The sequence below is a fragment of the Coptis chinensis genome, chromosome 5 (assembly GCF_015680905.1).
Source record: "Coptis chinensis isolate HL-2020 chromosome 5, ASM1568090v1, whole genome shotgun sequence".
Lineage (NCBI taxonomy): Eukaryota > Viridiplantae > Streptophyta > Magnoliopsida > Ranunculales > Ranunculaceae > Coptis > Coptis chinensis.
Genome location: NC_141460.1, coordinates 53,573,393 through 53,590,856, shown reverse-complemented (window position 1 = coordinate 53,590,856; position 17,464 = coordinate 53,573,393). Strand labels below are relative to the sequence as shown.

The 17,464-nt window shown below is 42.7% G+C and overlaps 1 protein-coding gene across 1 annotated transcript; it reads right to left on the bottom strand.

Moving 5' to 3' along the window:
* Window positions 1-15,713: 15,713 nt before the first annotated feature.
* LOC147497935 (uncharacterized) lies at window positions 15,714-16,538 on the bottom strand. The gene has a single exon (XM_086563061.1). It carries the CDS (start codon window positions 16,536-16,538, stop codon window positions 15,714-15,716), a length of 825 nt encoding a protein of 274 aa, XP_086419187.1.
* Window positions 16,539-17,464: the final 926 nt, after the last annotated feature.

Sequence of the window (17,464 nt, the reverse complement as noted above, 5' to 3'; positions counted from 1 at the left end):
AACATACCATGAGTTCACCCAAAGAAATTTAAACAGAATGACCAACTAGTTAAGATTTACCTAAAGATGAAACTATGTGACCATCCATATTGGTCTATTGTCATTCTACAGGGGTGCTATGGATTATGTGTCCCTTCATTCACCATAATAGACATTCATGGAAAACTTAGTCAACAATGCAATAAGCATATTTTGTGGAGTCGCTGTCAACAAGCACTACTAAGTATTTTGTTGTTTGTACATGAAAATAATTTATATGAAACAGATCAAAGTTGCGAAGAAAAAGCACATTTGAGATTTCGTCATTTGCACGAGTTATATATATGTAACCTAGATCTTATTTGGTGTTGAAGGGACTCAAACTTGAAGGTTTTGAAATATCAAATATTATGGGCACATTTGTAGGACACATGGTCCCTGGTTGGGCTCTCATTCTCTTAGGTCTATGGCATACCTTCAATACCATCAAAGCTTACTATCTCAAAGGAAAAGCTAATTTTCATTCAAGGTTTTGGTACCCCTTCAATGATTTCTCTTTCAATTCAAATACTTGGAACTTATACTTATCTTCTGCTTCTCCATATTTTCCATAACTTTGGGGCTATCTTTTTGAAAAATTTAAACGATGACAGCGAATTTCAAGTAAATGGCCAACGCATTAAATATTATCATGAGTTGCACTCTCCAGATGTCGAAAAGACTCTTCTCAAAGATCCAGTCTATAAAGACTAAAAGATTCGCTGGTGTACTTCCTTCTAGGTGTTCAAAACAGGGAAAGTACGCCATTAGGGTAGCCGGGCCCCCTTCAATTTTTTTTCTCTCAAATCTCCTAGATTGTGTGGTTACAAGCGCCAGAACCTTAGTCCACAAAAACTCTATTTTAGAACTAAGTATAAATGTTTTCTGATAATCGAGCAAACATGCTTTTTGGTAAACAATGGGTACCAAAAATTTCACATCCTTCCTTCTCTTCCCTTTTCTATTCTCTTCCTCGCGAACTCCAACTCATCATTTGGTGTAAATCTCACCCATCTCGAATAGGTAATGGTCGTAGTACTTTTGCTCGAAAGCGACGTACATGAAGGATGAGGTGATGTATGAATTGTCAAACACCTTTCTGTCCAGGTCTTGAATTATTATCCGATATGAGCTGGTATAATGTATATTTTTGTCTGACACCAACTCAACAAGATAAACTTCATCGTCGCCCCGTTGCTCCCACATGTTTGGGATTCGTCTTGAGGATCTGACGTTAAAAACTCACATGTATATACTCATGCCTTTTATTTTTTTCCCTTTGCATTAAGCATTGTGCACAAAGAGAGTCGTGATGTACAACATTGGATGTTCCCTCGTTCGCACGGGCAATGGATTTCACCAGGCCAATCCCGAATAGTTTTCTATTTGATGGCAGTTCGGGGCAGTTTGAGGCTATACCATATATACTAAGGGTAATATTATTATTAAACTATTGCACATTGGTCAGGGATGGTACCGTCCTGAACCCTAGGCCCCCAAAACATAAAGGTTAAGCCACAGTCTGGCTGGATTAGGTTCGCCCCAGAGCCGACATGACAGTTGCCTAATTTTACTGTAATGGTTTTCTTCTTGAAGTCCGATGTTGTTGACACGTTCATCTCCCCTTGTACATTTGTACATAAAAATAAAAATAAAAATAATAATAAATAATAATAATAATAAAAATAAAAATAAAAAAAGGTTGAATGTGCCTTTTTCATATTCCATTGGATGACATTTTTAATGTTAATCATTTTGGCATCTCATTCGTTTAATTTGGACTTGAAACGAATCGAAATTCCGCGTTTGAAATTTCAGGACATTTCAGGACATAATGGGAATTTCCAGAATTCATTTGGGCTTGGGCCAAAATTTCGAACCCAACACAAATCACGAGTCTAGCTAATAAACCCATCATGCGAGACAACCCACGCGTTAGCCTCTCCCATTTCGTTCTCCCTAAATTCCGGATCTCATTCCCTAAGAAAAATCTTGCGTACGAGGTATACATAGTCTGATTTCGACCAGTGCACGCGGGCAATTCGCCACCGATTCAAAAAAATTTCACACAGCACCATCCCCTCACCCCATTCAACCAATATACACCCTCAGAAACTTATTTCGATCTCTCTATGGCCGGAAATCGTCGAATCACAGTCGAAAGAAACTTTAAAAATCTTTATGATTTCGGAATGTTTCATCCCTTTTTTGATAAGGAAATTGCGAATAGGGAGTGGGAGTATCTTTTAAACCGAGTTCCAGCTCATTACTCCGAAGATTTGGTTTTGAAGTTTTACAACAATGGTGGATTTTAGGGAAATGAGTTTTGGATTACGTCGGATGGGATAGAACGAGAATTCACGTTGGAGTTGTTGTCCATTATCCCGGATATTCCGATCAACTCCAATAGTGCAACCCTACTGATGTCTGAGTATCCGAACACTATGGAATTGATGTTCGACATGACACTCGAGGGAGAATACAACAATGGCTTGAGATGCGTGTACCAACAATCCCTTAGAAGGAACCAAGTGGTGGTCACTCAATGGCTAGCCTACAATGTCATTGGTACATCGAAGACGCCCGACGTCAATAAGACGTTCTTGCATTTGTCGTGGATCCTCTAGGAGAAGAAGGATACATTCTGTATGGTCCATTTCCTTGGCCGTGTCCTGACGACTGCTTCCGACAGGTCAGCCCCTCTTGCTGTACTTGTTACATAGATTATACTTAATTTAGGGTTCCAGTCTGCTACCCCATTTATTCAAACAAGGTCATTTGAAAATTTCAGGATTTTCGAGGCTTGTGTCATGGATCACTGAGAACCTATAGCAAGAGATGATATTGAGCATGATAATGTGTCTCCTCCTCCTCCTTCACCTCCCAATTGTTTTAATGAGGACACCATGCATCGAATTAGTACTCCCATGGAAACTTTGAGACAAATGAACTCAGGTATGCGCATCATGTTTGTTCGCTAGGATAAATTTCAGCAAGAATTGCGTAATCGTCAAGGCCGTTTCCAGCGCATAATGATGGCTAATCAGCAGTAGTTTCAGGAACAAGTGGTTTAGTCTTTAGCAACCATACAGGATCAATTATCTCAACCAGGAGTTCACAGTACTCGTCGTCGTCAGAACCCTGGTTCATCTTCAGCTAACCCTGAAGATTCACAATAGCAGCTTCTTTATTCCAGTTGGCAAATGACTATGTCATTTCTTTCCTTTATGTATTGCATTTTATTTTTCTAAGTAATGTAAAACGGTCTATTAATTAATTTCTCATAATTTTGTATTTCCAGACGGATTAAATGAGAAATTATTTATGTTAAGAAATTATTGTATTCATCATATAAATATATTAGTTATTCCTTTATGCATTAGACCTACTCTTTAGGCCCAACGGACTATTTCAAATATTATCTTCATCAGAATTATTCACTAGGCCCAACGGTTAGATATCCACAAACGTTCAGATTTTCGCCAATAAATTCCGACACTCCTCATTACCCTTCACTCACCCCATTCTCTCACTCTCCACAACTTAATCTTCACATATTATCATTTCCTTCAACATAATGGATCCGATCGAGAGATTGGAGAAAGAGCAACGTGATGGGGCATTTATAGTGGTCCTGATAACAGTATTTATCGTGGTGATACTGTTAATTATGCATAACATCCTCTAGAATATCTAGATCTATGTAACCTACATATCTTTTGCCCTTTGTCTCTTCGTATATTACTATGGTGTGTTAAATAATTCTCAAACCATTTATATGGGTTACGTATTAAATGGAGAAGTCTCCTATTTAATAATTTTGTGTATTAATTAATTGCATTTTCACTTGAAAATAAACATAAAAAAATTATAAAATCCATAACAACGAAGAAAAATCAACATCTCACGAAGATAATTCAATCTAAACTCATTATGTTCATAGAAGATCGCGCACGTTATACGGTACACCTAAACAATTGTTACGCACGCAGCTCGATTATTATATCCATCTTCCATCATTGAGGTATGATCATCAATTCAGAAATTAAGTGTAGGTCTAACTGCCCTGTGAAACCTTCCTCCGTACTTTCTATCATTTTAATATCTCATTAATTGTTTTTGGATATCTGACATGAAAAGACATATTATGGATACCCATAGTTGCTGTTACATAATTATGTGTACCAACACCACATGTTTCACTTGTGTTTTCACATATTAATTCTAGATCTAACTGCACTTAGCATCCTGATTCGTACAAGATCCTATATTGGCTATAAATCTCTTCGTTTCAGCCATTTTCATTTCACGAATTCTCCACTATCCCTCTATCACTTACACTTTCAAATGGATCAACTAAGAAAGATAGTGCCCGAAAAAGACTACCTGAATTTTTTTGATGATGGCTGATTTTATCCTTATTTTGACACAGAAATTGTACGTCGAGGATGGATGCCTCTTCTATATCATTCAGCAGCTAATTATTCTAGAGAACTGGTTTTGATGTTCTACCAATTTAGCGGACCTGAAAATGGAAAATTCTATTTCAATGCCTATGGACAACAATTTGAATTGACTAGGAAAATTATCTCCGACATACTTCAAATTCCAATGAATACACAGGAGTTCCATCTTCCAGAGTCAACATTTGATTCCGTCAAAACTTTACTACGTGCCACCGTATCTCATGGCAAAGTCGGAAATAGACATCACGTTGTTCTGCAATGCTCTTTGAAACAAAACTAATGAGTTGTGCTCCACTGGTTGGGACACAATGTGGTAGGTACATCACACCAATCTGAAGTGACAAAGCCTCAACTCCACCTACTTTGGATTATGCAGAATCAAAGGGATGATTTTTGCATAATCCAACACCTTTGGAACGCAATCACCCGGAAAACAAAAAGGTTAGCACCTCTGCCTACTTTAGTTACGAAAATCATGACACGTTGGGGTTATCCAATAGTTTCACCAGAGATACCTCTTTAAAGAGCAGCCATTACTATATTTCACACAGACTACTCCACTGGGTTTTGGACTCCAGATACTCTGAAAGATGAACAGGACGACCAAAGCTCAAACTCTGAACATTTCTTTAATGAAAATGCCTTGCATAACATTTTTAATCCCATGGAAGGCATTCAATTTCTTCATCAAGGCATGCGGGAACTACACGCACGTCAGGAAATCATCATCAAAAGTCTTATGGATTTCCAAGAACATCAAGCAATACATGATGTTGACCAGGAGGCAATCTTGGGAACTCACTCTCAGTCATTTGAAAATCACACTCTTATAATAGAGAATCAAACTATGCTCTCTGGCAACCATGGGGCCTTTCAACTCCAGCTTAGCCAACAGATTGATGAACTGAATAGTGTTGTCCACGATCTGCATTCCTATCACCATCCTCATCATCATCGTGATCCATGATCTTTTTTCTACCAAAAAAAAAAGGGGGGGGGGGGGTTGCGTTCTGTTTTTATAAAACTCAACTTTCCCCCAAATAAAAGAAAAGAAAATTATTATTATTAATTAAGTTTTTCATTGTGTGCTTCTTTAATTAATATTGTTGTCATCTTTCTATCCTCTTTTATAAACTAGACCTACTAGGATTATCATAATTCACGTTGTTATATCAAATAATCAAATTTTAACATATATTTTAAATTTGATTACAGGAGGAGTCTATCTTCTTCCATACTCTGTCATCCATCCAGTCGAACTTTATTGGACATTTTTCTTCAGACATATCTTTATCCATTATGTATGGGCGACATACTTGATTTCCTTCCGATAGGACTCTCACGTTGCTATTCATAACGTGGCTACTTCATTTTGGACGTTTCCTCACGTACACTAATTGATAGTTTGTCAGGAATCTTTGCATTACCCACCGCTCTACTCCATCACATATGGCTTCTTCATCACACGTAGGATCTTCATCAAGAATGTCATCTCCGAAACTCATTCCTGAGCAATCCTTTCAGGCTATGATGGATTCCAATGCGTATGACCTTCATTTCCGTGATTACATCACTAACATCGGGTGGTCTTCCCTTGTTCTTCACCCTGACCAAACCTATTCTCCAAGTTTGGCGGCCTACTTTTATGCCAATATGGGAGAAACACCAGCATTCAACACTACTCACGATTTTTTCTTAGACGGATTCACAATCCAAGTTGGTGTCACACACCATATCTTTTTTGAGCCAACTCTTGCCCTAACTTTGGACCTTCCATAGCACGAGCCGACAGCAACATGGCCATACATTTTTCACAACTCTACTCATTCCTTTTCATGGCCTGGTTTTCGCGTAGCATACGGTGATGGTCTTGAAATTAAAGATGAAGGAACTAAACTTGGCAGATGGCCAGACATCACCATTCCCTTAGCCAGCATGACCATGAACATGGGAAATGCGATGTTGTTTGTCCTTCTGAACATCATGGGAGATTGACATTTTTTGATAGCCAATGATGCTGCATGTGTAGTCTTTAATGTGATTGTTCAAGGTCATGCATTCTTTGATATCTTAAACTGTGTTATCTCCAATATGAAATGAGCTTGCACTGTTAGGGATCAATATATACTTTTACCTATAACCGCTTGTCGAATCATGAAGACACATTTCCCACAGTTTTCAGCTACTTTTCATGACTGGGTCAAGATAGATTCTATGTGCCCAGCAAATAAAATCATTCGTTCATTAAGGTTTAGGCAATGGAAACGTCCTGCACGGTACTTGAGACATGTTCGTTGTTATCCGGACGATGATAAGATGTTGAAACATTTGAACGAATCCGGTGAACAAGAATGGGCCACCATTTGGCAAAGGATTATCTTTTGGCGCGATACTAAGGAAATGCATTTCACTAAAGAAGATGCTAGACCATCACCATATCCTGGATGGTAAACTTGAGTAGGGAATTGTACATACATCTAACTATATATAGTTGTATATAGTGTGCTATTGTTTTTTGTATGAACCTAAAATATCTCCTCCACAAGCCTCTCTCTTTCTCTCTCTTTTTCACTGTTCTCTCTTTTTTTTCCCCTGGCGGCCTCCTCATTTTCTCCCCTCTATCTTCTTTTTATACCCCCTCCCTCCTATCTGGACCGTCCATCTGGCTTGTCATCCCATGGCTCTCCTTCTAACCGTACGCCTGCCACGTCCGCGGTCTAGGGTTCCGTGGTCTTGATTAGCTGCTCCTCCGTGTCTTTGATTATGTTGTCTCCTATCCCCTGCACCACAGACTCAGTCCAATATTCCCATATTGTGCCACTATAAATGCCCCTTCTCAACTCTGCGGTCCTATTAATGGAGCCGGGGTCGAGAACTCTCATTGTTATTCTCTTTCCACCGTCCCCGCTATTTCTTGGTTTGCGTGTGAAGTGAGCTGCAATCATCACGTGCATTTTCATCCGCCCCTCGTGTCTTGCGCTTCCACGTGTCTCGTGTTGGCTGGACTGTTCGCCTGACTCCTCGACTTCCACAAATCCCATCAATTACCCTTTTACCCCTCCTCTATTTAAACTCCACTCCCTCTCCTTCTTCCTCATTTTGTTTTCCCCACTCCTTTTGCTTTCCATTGCTCTCCCCTTTCCTCTTCTCCAATCAACCTCCAGTTTGCGGGCACTTTCTCGATCTCCTAGCAGTTCTTTCATCCTTCCAGACCTCTACTCAGGCATAACCACTCTCTTTGCTTCAGTTGGTACGTTTTCTAGGCTTCCTTTACTTTTGTTCGGGTTAAATAGTTGGTTTTGTTCATATCTCGCATCTGTCCATCTGTCTTTCCGATGTCGGACTCTAACTCCAGCGCTTCTTCCACTTCTCGCTCACATAGAGTAGCATCTCCGCCTCCTTTTGCCCCCACAACGGCCCCCTCCGCCTCTGGGCGACCAGCCTCTTTACTACCTCCACCCTCGAGATGTCGCCGCCCTAATTTGGACGCAATTAGGGCAGCTTATGGCATTCCAGCCATCATAACATTAGAACACGTGCCATCTATCACACACTACCCTCACCTGGTTCCTCGCCGTCTGGGGTACCTAGTAATCACGGTGGGTCAAATTATCACCAGTCTACGGCTGCCCCTCACTTTTCTGGACGTTAAGGTGTGCAATCATTTCAACATTCCCCCCTGTCAAGGCATAGGGAATTTTTGGAGGACTATGTATGCTGCGAATATATACAATAAAACCGGCGAGCCCAAAATCACCAGTCGCGACATCTTCTCCCACTATTTCATTAAGAAAAGTACCAAAGATGTCGGTGTGGGATACCAGTCTTTTTGTGTATGCCTTCAGAAGCTACCCCTCTTGCTCCGTACTACATCCTCAGACAAAGTGTGGCACCATTACCCTTTATACGTATCAGGACAATTTCTGTCCGCGGACGTTCCTTCAGATTTAAATCTGAACCATCTCGCCTTCATCACCCGTGGTGAATATCCTTGTTCTTCCCTTCTTTCTTATTGCATTGTTACCACTATGCTCTAACTCGCTGTTCTTCTTTGTTCTGTAGGTTGGCGGTCATACTCCAAATCCCAACTCTACTCCGGCATATCCTGCCCCATTTTTCAAAGACTCCGCGATCTCGGACTAGCTCAAGCCAGTCACTTAGGTATCCACCCCACCACAGCCACCCCGCTGTTGCAAATCCCCAGTCTACAAACTTTCCACGGTTTCTGAGCTCCTTTTTACCGCCCTCCCCCTCTCAAGGAGAGGAAACCCAGAGCCTCTCCGCCTACCAGGAAAAGATCCCACGTTTCTTCCTCGCACCACCGTCGTCCTTGCACCTCCTCTCACTCCGTTAGATCCTGTGACTCTTCCGCAACCTCCGTGCCCGAAGACATCCCCTCCTACCACTCCATTTCCAACTCGGACGACCAGTACACCTCTCCCAACTCCCCCATCGACAACATGGACGTTCGTAAACAGAAGTTGTTGATAAGGTTATATACTAAAAACATTACTTTTGTATTAACTCTAATTCTTTATATTTTGAATGAGAATCATATGGGCAAATGTTATGCATATTATATATGTTATTAGTTATATGCATGTGTCTAATACTTTATGTTGTAGATGATATGGTGTGAACACCGAGGAAGATCATATCATCGATTACCTTATAAAGTATAAGTAATGTCGTTCACAACCTAGATGGATTTGGACAAACCATTGGTACGGTTGTAGTATAATCTGGTATTAGTCTATCTTGACTATAGGATTACACTAGTACACTTTGTGTGTATTGAACAGGACCAAGTGAGGTTGTTTATCTTTATACTGACTATATAAGAGAACAAACGCCTCTGTTATTATGGATGTTTGTCCTCCTAATCCGGATATAATAACGGCACTTACATGCATTGTACATTGCTTTAAATCATCAATGAGTGAGATTCCATTTGTGAATCAACAAACTCAATGGATTGGGTAATGACATTGTATGTAAGGTGTGTTGTTGATTATAGAAGGAATCCGTGTCCCGCAAGGAGTCGGGTTGATGATGTCCCCTTGAGGAGCTCAAAAAGATTGTCATGTAAACCCTACAGGTGGATTTATTCCAACATGACAATAAGGTTGAGTGGTACTACTCAAGGGCATAAGAAGTTGATTAATGTAGTTGTCAATAACTTGACTTAATCAACGGACATTCGATATCTTAAACACGGGGAGATCAACGAGCATATAATATGGAGCCCATAAACGCTGACACGTAATTTAGGATTAGGGCGGTAGTGCAACAATGACCTTTAGTGGAATAAGCCATTTGTTGACGGACTTGGGTCGTGTGTTCGGGGAGAACATGGGAAGCCCAAGCCCGTCAGGAGGCCCAACCCTAATTTCTCCTCATGGTCCCTATTGTAGCCTATAAATATAATACTCTCTCTCTGGCCGAAATACACTATTCACCTAGTTTAGAAAAAGAGGCAAGGAAAGATAGATCCAAAATTGGATCTAGCTTTGTGAGAAAGAAGGGGATCGGTAGATCGTTGTCCACATAACGTCCAATCTATTCTAAAGGAATACAACAGAAGATCAAGGGGTTGATTTTGGATTTGATAAAGCTTTGATTCCCAGAGATTACATTTTAGATGATTCTAAAAGGTATGTTCTCTAATCCAAAATCGTGAGAACCCATTAATTCCGCTGCGTGTGGTTCTCGCGGTTTGTAGAAATATTTGTTCTGAAAATAACTGTTCCTACAGCTGTTTGACAGCGACTCTGAGGATGATGATGTGACGGAGGTTTCCCCAACCGAGGTGAGGGCTCCTACCGAAATGCCCTCATCCAAGAGGCAGCGGACATCAGCCTTTGAAGGATCAGTCCCTGTAGTTTCGCGAACCTTTGTGTCTAAAGCACCTGCCCCTATCACCTCGTCACTTCAACCTGCAGTCTCTTCCCCATGTGCCTGCCGGCCTGGCAAAGAACCTATTCCACCGGCAGCTCCGGTATCTGAATCGGCCCCTGCAGAAGACTTCTGTCCCATTTTCAATGTGCGCAACCGCCGAGTATCCACAGTTGACTCCGCCCTAGACAATGCGGTGGTAGCCTCTTCCCTATTCTTTAACGCCCATCTGCCCAGGGACATCGCCTATGCCGATGGGGGTTTTTTGATCAACATCGCACCTCTTTGTATAATAACTGGGAACGGGTACACTCCTCGCTCTCTCTCTCTCTCTCTCTCTCTCTCTCTCTCTTTCTTTTTTTTTTCACCTCTCTATTTCTGTTTCTAGGTGAGCTTGGACATCTCTTTCATGATCTGCGGTCTTCTCAGCGCCAAGAACAAGTTGGCTGCCTTAGAGAAAGAAGTCAATGGCCCTTCTAGTCTAAAGGCTACCTACACAGGGCTTCAATCCGATCTAGCCGCTGCTAAGTTGGCTAAACTCAAGGCCCAGGATGAATTGCAGTCCGCAGAATCATCTCATTAGAACTACATGGATACGGTCAACGACCGCCTGAGTCGTCAACGGGAAATGCTCCTTGAACAACATCAGCTCAACCTATCTGCCTTAGCTCAACAACACCAGGCTGCCGTCGACACCCTCAATCAAGAGCAGAAAGATGATACCGCTGCCCTACTCCAGCAACACCAAGATGACATGGCTACCCTTCGCGAACGCTTCAAGCTTCTTGCTAAAAAAAAGGTAACCAAGAAGATCCAGGAGGAGTTTGCCCAACTCACCCAGGAAGGGAGGCTTCTTCCTGACAGGCCTACCATCCCGGTGGTAGCCTCCCCAGAAAATGCCAGTGAAGAGGTGGCGGCTGCCGAGACCTTTCCCCACTCCCCGGTGCATGAAGAAAACCCCAACCCTGTTGCGGCTACAGAAGAGACCCCTGCCACGACCTTGGAGGGAATTACTACAACGACCACCACTATACCCCCCGAAGAGGTTCCTGAACGCACTATTTGCTAACAACTCTCCCTCTGAGATGCACTAGACCTACTCTTTCTGTACTTCTTTGTAATAAGTCACTTTTACCCCATCTCGGCCACTGATTGCAGTATGCCTGTTTTGTTTATATCTGGATATTAATCTATTTCATGTGATGTTTGATTTTGTATGGCAAGTTAGTTATCTCCTTATCTTTTGACTTTGCTGCTCGTTTAAATCACACTGTATCTCTGTCTACACTCTTTCCCCCTTTCCTTTGTGGTCTAGTCTCTTTGTCTTAATCAAATGTAGTCCTTGCCCTATCCTCTTCTCTTAGTTTGGCTATTCCATCAACTGTAAGCCAGTTCCTATGTCTCGTGTGTTATTAGTATCTCTAATCCGCAAAGGGTTCCTCCCACTTCGCGGGCTCCCAAGCTTCGGCGGGTCGTTTTAGGCAACTCATCTTGCCCACGACTCCCTCCAACCTCCTATCAGTGAAGCACTCCTCACCTCCTCTATCTCTCTTCATGCTTGGATTTCATGCCCCACGTGTGCTTTGCATCTCTCCTCCGCGAAGGGCTCATCCCACTTTACGAACTTTACAGTTTCATTTAGTTCCGTGGGGCAACTCATCTTGCCCCAGGCTCCTCTCTAGCCTTGTATCAGCGAAGGGATCATCCCCTCCGCTGTCTCTCTCCACACCTGGACCCTATGCCCCATGTGTAATTTGCGCCTCTCATCCGCGAAGGGCTCATCCCACTCCGTGGCTTTGTAGCTTCCGAAAGTAGGGCAACTCATCTTGCCCCAGGTCAAATTCCAACCTTGCATCAGCAAAAGGGTCATCCCCTCCGCAGCCTCATTAGTATTCCATGCCTTATGTTTATTTTGGATTCCTGCCCTTACAAATGATAATCTCTTCTCAAAAGTGCTGTCATATTATATATTTACATACAGCTACAGATTCCAGCTTTAGATTTCCAATACATTTAAGTGTAAATTTTTTTCAACATTCTCACGTTCCACGACTTTTCTATCAATTTGCCTTCCTGCGTCCGCAATTTGTATGTGCCAGCCCCTCCGATATCCACCACAGTATAAGGTCCCTCCTAGTTCGGACCCAACTTTCCATCTTTCTCTTTCCTAGTACTAGGTGTCACCCGGCGGAGCACCAAGTCACCTATTTTGAATTATCTCGGCTTGACCCTCCTATTATACTGTCTTTGTAGTCTCCGGTGGTACTCTTCCAGCTTTATACAAGCAATGTCACTTCTCTCTTCTGCCAAATTCAGGTCTACTGCTAGAATTCTCCAGTTTGAGCCCTCCTCCTCGGCCTTTGTTCGTGTTGTCGCTGCCACCATCTCAGAATGGATCACGGCCTCCACCCCGTAAGCTAATGAGAACGGGGTCTCTTGGGTGGACGACCTAGGTGTGGTCCGGTAGGCCCATAGTACTTGATTCAGCTCGTCGGCCCACACCCCCTTCTTATCTTCCAATTTCCTCTTAAGGTTATTCATGATAATCTTGTTGGATGATTCTGCCTGTTCGTTGCCCTCCGGATTGTAAAGGGCCGAGAACCACTGTCACACTTTATAGGCTTGTAAGAACCTGGCCACCTTTAATCCCGTAAACTGAGTCCCATTGTCTGCTATGATGGCATATGGCAGCCCAAACCTGCAAATAATATTCTCCCATAAAAACTTGATGATTTGCATCTCCTTTACCTATTGTAGGGGTACAACTTCAATCCATTTTGTGAAATAATCTGTGGACGCGAGCATGAACCTCCGTTTACCACTGGCCATGGGCAGCGGTCCCACTATATCCATTACCTATATAGCAAAAGGCTACAGACTTGAGACATTATGGAGGGGTTCAGCGGGAGCGAATATCAGCTGAGCAAATCTCTGACATTTGTCACACCTCTTAGCGAATTCCACTACATCCCTTTTCATATTGGGCCAGAAATACCCCTATGTCAGTAGTCGATGTGTCGTAGTTCTTCCCGCTGAATGGCTCCCGCAATCTCCCTCATGTAATTCTGCCAACACCTCATGTGACAGTCGCAGACCTAAGCATTTTAACAGTAGTCCATTGAAGTTTTTCCAGTATAACTCTCTTTCCAGTAGTATGTATCTCCGAAAAGTTTGTTCCCATCTCCTTCTTTTCTTCTTGTCCGTCACTTCCTTTCTTGCCAAAAAGCCCTTAATTGGCTCCATCTATCCCTCTGTTTCTTCCCTGACCTGACAAATATCCATCGCGTCCTCCGTGCTCGGTTTCTCTAACCTTCCCACTCGTATCGTTCTTTCCTCCGACCCGAGAATTGCGGCTGCTACATATGCCAAGGCATCGGCGTGTCTGTTCTCCCCACGACCTAACTGAAGGAATCAGATCTTTGTGAATTTTGCAGATCATTTACGTAACACACCCAAATATCTTGCCATCCTGGGACATCGGGCGGCGAACCCCCCATTTGCTTGACACACCACTAAATTTGAATCAGAATATACTGTCAGTTCCTTCACCCCCAAATCTTCGGCCATTCTCAATCCCGCTATCACCGCTTTGTATTCTGCTTCATTACTTGATGCCGCGAACCCTAGTTTCATGGTTTGCTCTATTCTGCCATTATCAGGTGTAACCAACACGACTCCTATGTCGCTGCATGCATCAGTTGCCGACCCATTTGCGAATACCCTCCACCCATTCCTCTTATCCCGCGGGTTTAGGAGGTCTGGTTCACCCTCCTTTTCTGGCTCCATGACCCTTTCCTCTCCCCACGTGGGATCCTCTGCGGGAAACTCTGCCAGAAACTCAACCACTGCTTGTGCCTTTTCCACGGTTCTTATCTGGTATTGTATCCCATAGGAACTCAGCATCACTGCCCACTTCAACATTTTACCAGATTTTTCTGTCCTCAGTGCTTGTCTCAGAGGTAAATTCGTTACCACCACCACCACATGTGCTTCAAAGTAGGGTTTCAGCTTCAAGGTTGAGTAAACTAATGTCAAAGTATACCTCTCGATTCTACTGTATCACGTTTCTGGATCTAGCAAAGTCTTGCTCTGAAAATATACCGGCTTCTCTATGTTGTCCACCACTCGAACTAGAACTAAACTAACTGCATACTACGTGGCCCTTAATTACAGATACAACTTCTCCCCCGTCTCGGGTCGTGACAACAAAGGCGCTTTGCCCAAATATTTTTTCAATTCTTGAAATTCCTCCTCACACTCCGCAGTCCACACGAAATCCGGTGTGCTCCTTAACAACCGATACAGCGGTCTGCATTTATCGGATGACTTGGAGATGAACCTATTCAAGGCCGCGACCCTTCCTACTAACCGCTGTACCTCCTTCACATTCTGCGGAGATGGCATTTCTACCAGGGACCTTATTTGCTCAGGGTTAGCCTCGATCCCCCTATGAGTAACGATATAACCCAAAAACTTTCCCGTAGTCACCCCGAACGTACACTTCTTAGGGTTTAGCTTCAAGTTGTATTTCCGTAGTATCCCAAAGCTCTCTCGCAAACCCTCTATATGTTCCTCTTCAGACATACTTTTCTCCACAATGTCGTCTATATAAATCTCAATTCCCTTTCGAATCTTGCGTTCGAACATCTTCTCCCCCAACCATTGGAATGTTGCCCCTGCATTCTTCAACCCAAACAGCATCCTTGTATAGCAGTATATGCCACCCTCCACCACGAACGATGTCTTTTCCTGATCTGGCCCATACATCGCGACCTGATTATACCTCATCAACGCATCCATGAAGGAAAATATCTTGAACCCTGCCGTCCTATCCACCAATTCATCTACTTGCGGCATGGGGTAACTGTCCTTCGGGCACTCGAGGTTTACATCAGTAAAATCTACACACATACGCACCTTTCCATTCTTTTTTGGTACCGCGACTATGTTAGATAACCAGTCTATGAACTCAACCTCTCGGATTATTCCAGCCCCTTTCAATCTAGCGACCTCTTCCCTGATCCCTTCGGCGTATTTTGGCCTAATACCGCGCATCTTTTGCCTCACGGCTTTGGCGTCTTCTTTCATATGTAAGCGGTGACATGCAAACTCGGGGTCCAACCCAGTAACATCCTCTATTGTCCAAGCGAAGACATCTCTATTTTCTGACAAGAATTGTAGCAACTTACCCCTCCATTCGTCTGGCAAACTGGATCCTATCGACGTGAACTTCTCCTCTTCCCCTATCCCTATATTCACCACCTCAATCTCATCGAGTGTCTTCGGATCCGCCGATGTCTCATCCTTCCCCTCCACAGAGGTGCACTGTAATTGCTATGCCATCCTCTTCCTAGGATTGGACGTCTCTCCCTCTGATCCGCTGATTAACCGCTTCATGGTTCCCCGATGACTGTTCTTGGCCGTTACCTGATCACCGTAAACCTTGTACATGCCGGTAGGTGTGGGGAATCGTATTACCTGGTAATACGTTGATGGTACCACCTTCATCTCGTGAATCCAACGCCTTTTCAAGATTGCATTATATTGTGAAGCATAATCTATCACCATGAATCGGGCAAAGACCGTCACGAGCAATAAGAGTTCCCCCATGGGCTCTGTCATACTTCCGTTAAATCCATACAAATTAGTCCGCGACGGACACAGTTGCTTAGGATCGACTCCCATTTCCTCCAAAGCACCTCTAAATAATAGATCCACTGCACTTCCACAATCAATCAACACCCTTTTCACCATGTAGTTTCCCATTGCTACCGTAATGACCAGCGTATCTTCATGTGGTGAGTCCACTGCCCGTAGGTCCGCGCTACTAAATAAAATTCTGTCCTTTTCTACTACCGCCACCTTTCTCTGCCGTGGTCTATCCATTCTCTCATTGATTTGCTGGATGCTCGCAGTCCGCCGTATCTTATCTCTATGAGCATTATGGCTCAGAACCTCCCCGCTGTAAATCACATTGATGGTTCCTAGTATTCTTCCCTGCGACAGCATACGCTCCTCATTCTGGGAATCTCTCACAAATTCTCCCATCCTCCTTTTCTCCACCATTCTCTGAACCAACCACTTTAGAGCGTAACAGTCATTCATCTCATGATTCTTTATCTGATGATGTGCGCAGAAGGGCTTCTCAGGTATCTCCATTGGCATGTGATAAGAGCCCAAAACTATAGTTTTAACCCTTTAAGAGTCATACTTTTAGACCAATTATGTGAGTAATAATTAAGAGTTAACACTGATTACGTGATTTTATGCATTTCAAGCTTCAAAGTCCATTATGTGCAGAAATGTGCCACTTTAGTGAGATAAAGGAGCAAAGGTCGGTTACTAAGGAGTTCCGTGATTAAAGGCCAAGATTCAAGAAGACAAAGCCTTTCTAAAGCCCAGTCAAAAGCTGAAAAGTCGACGCGGGTAGAAACAGCACACAAAGTCAGCAGAACTTCCGAAGGCCGTATCTTTGGACTCAGGCCTCGGAATGGGGCCTACCTTATGTCAAAACGACCAGCTCGGAAAGAGATTTCCAATGGTCTAAGCCGTGATCCAATCAGAGGAGCAGAAGTGGACGAAAAGTCTGTTGAAGCCAACTGCAGCTGAAGAGGCCTTTTTGGACTGAAAGAATTGGGTTTTGGGCCTGATTCTCTGGCCCAAAATATGGCTCCAAGCCCATGCATGATTTTTGGATCTGAAAGTATAAAAACCAAAGCTTAGCTCTTTGTTAATGGTAGATAGTTAGACCTAGAAATAGATTAGATTAGTAGCCTCCATTAATGAATTCTAGATCTAGTTTTTCATGTAGATTAATTAAGTTTAGTTCCATTTCAATTATTGTATTAGATTAAACCTTTAAATCTTATTCTTCATTTTGATTAGATCAATAAAGTAGTATTTTTATCAATTTCGATTTTTGTCATTTCCATTTCTAGATCTAATTTCAATTCCTGTCCTTATTTCATTTGAGTCATTAAATTAGATTTCATTATTGTTTAATTAAGTAAATTTCAATTCTTTATATCATGTTTAGTTTAAATGTAATCGGAAATGAGTGCGTAATGATTCTCGGCTAAACCTCC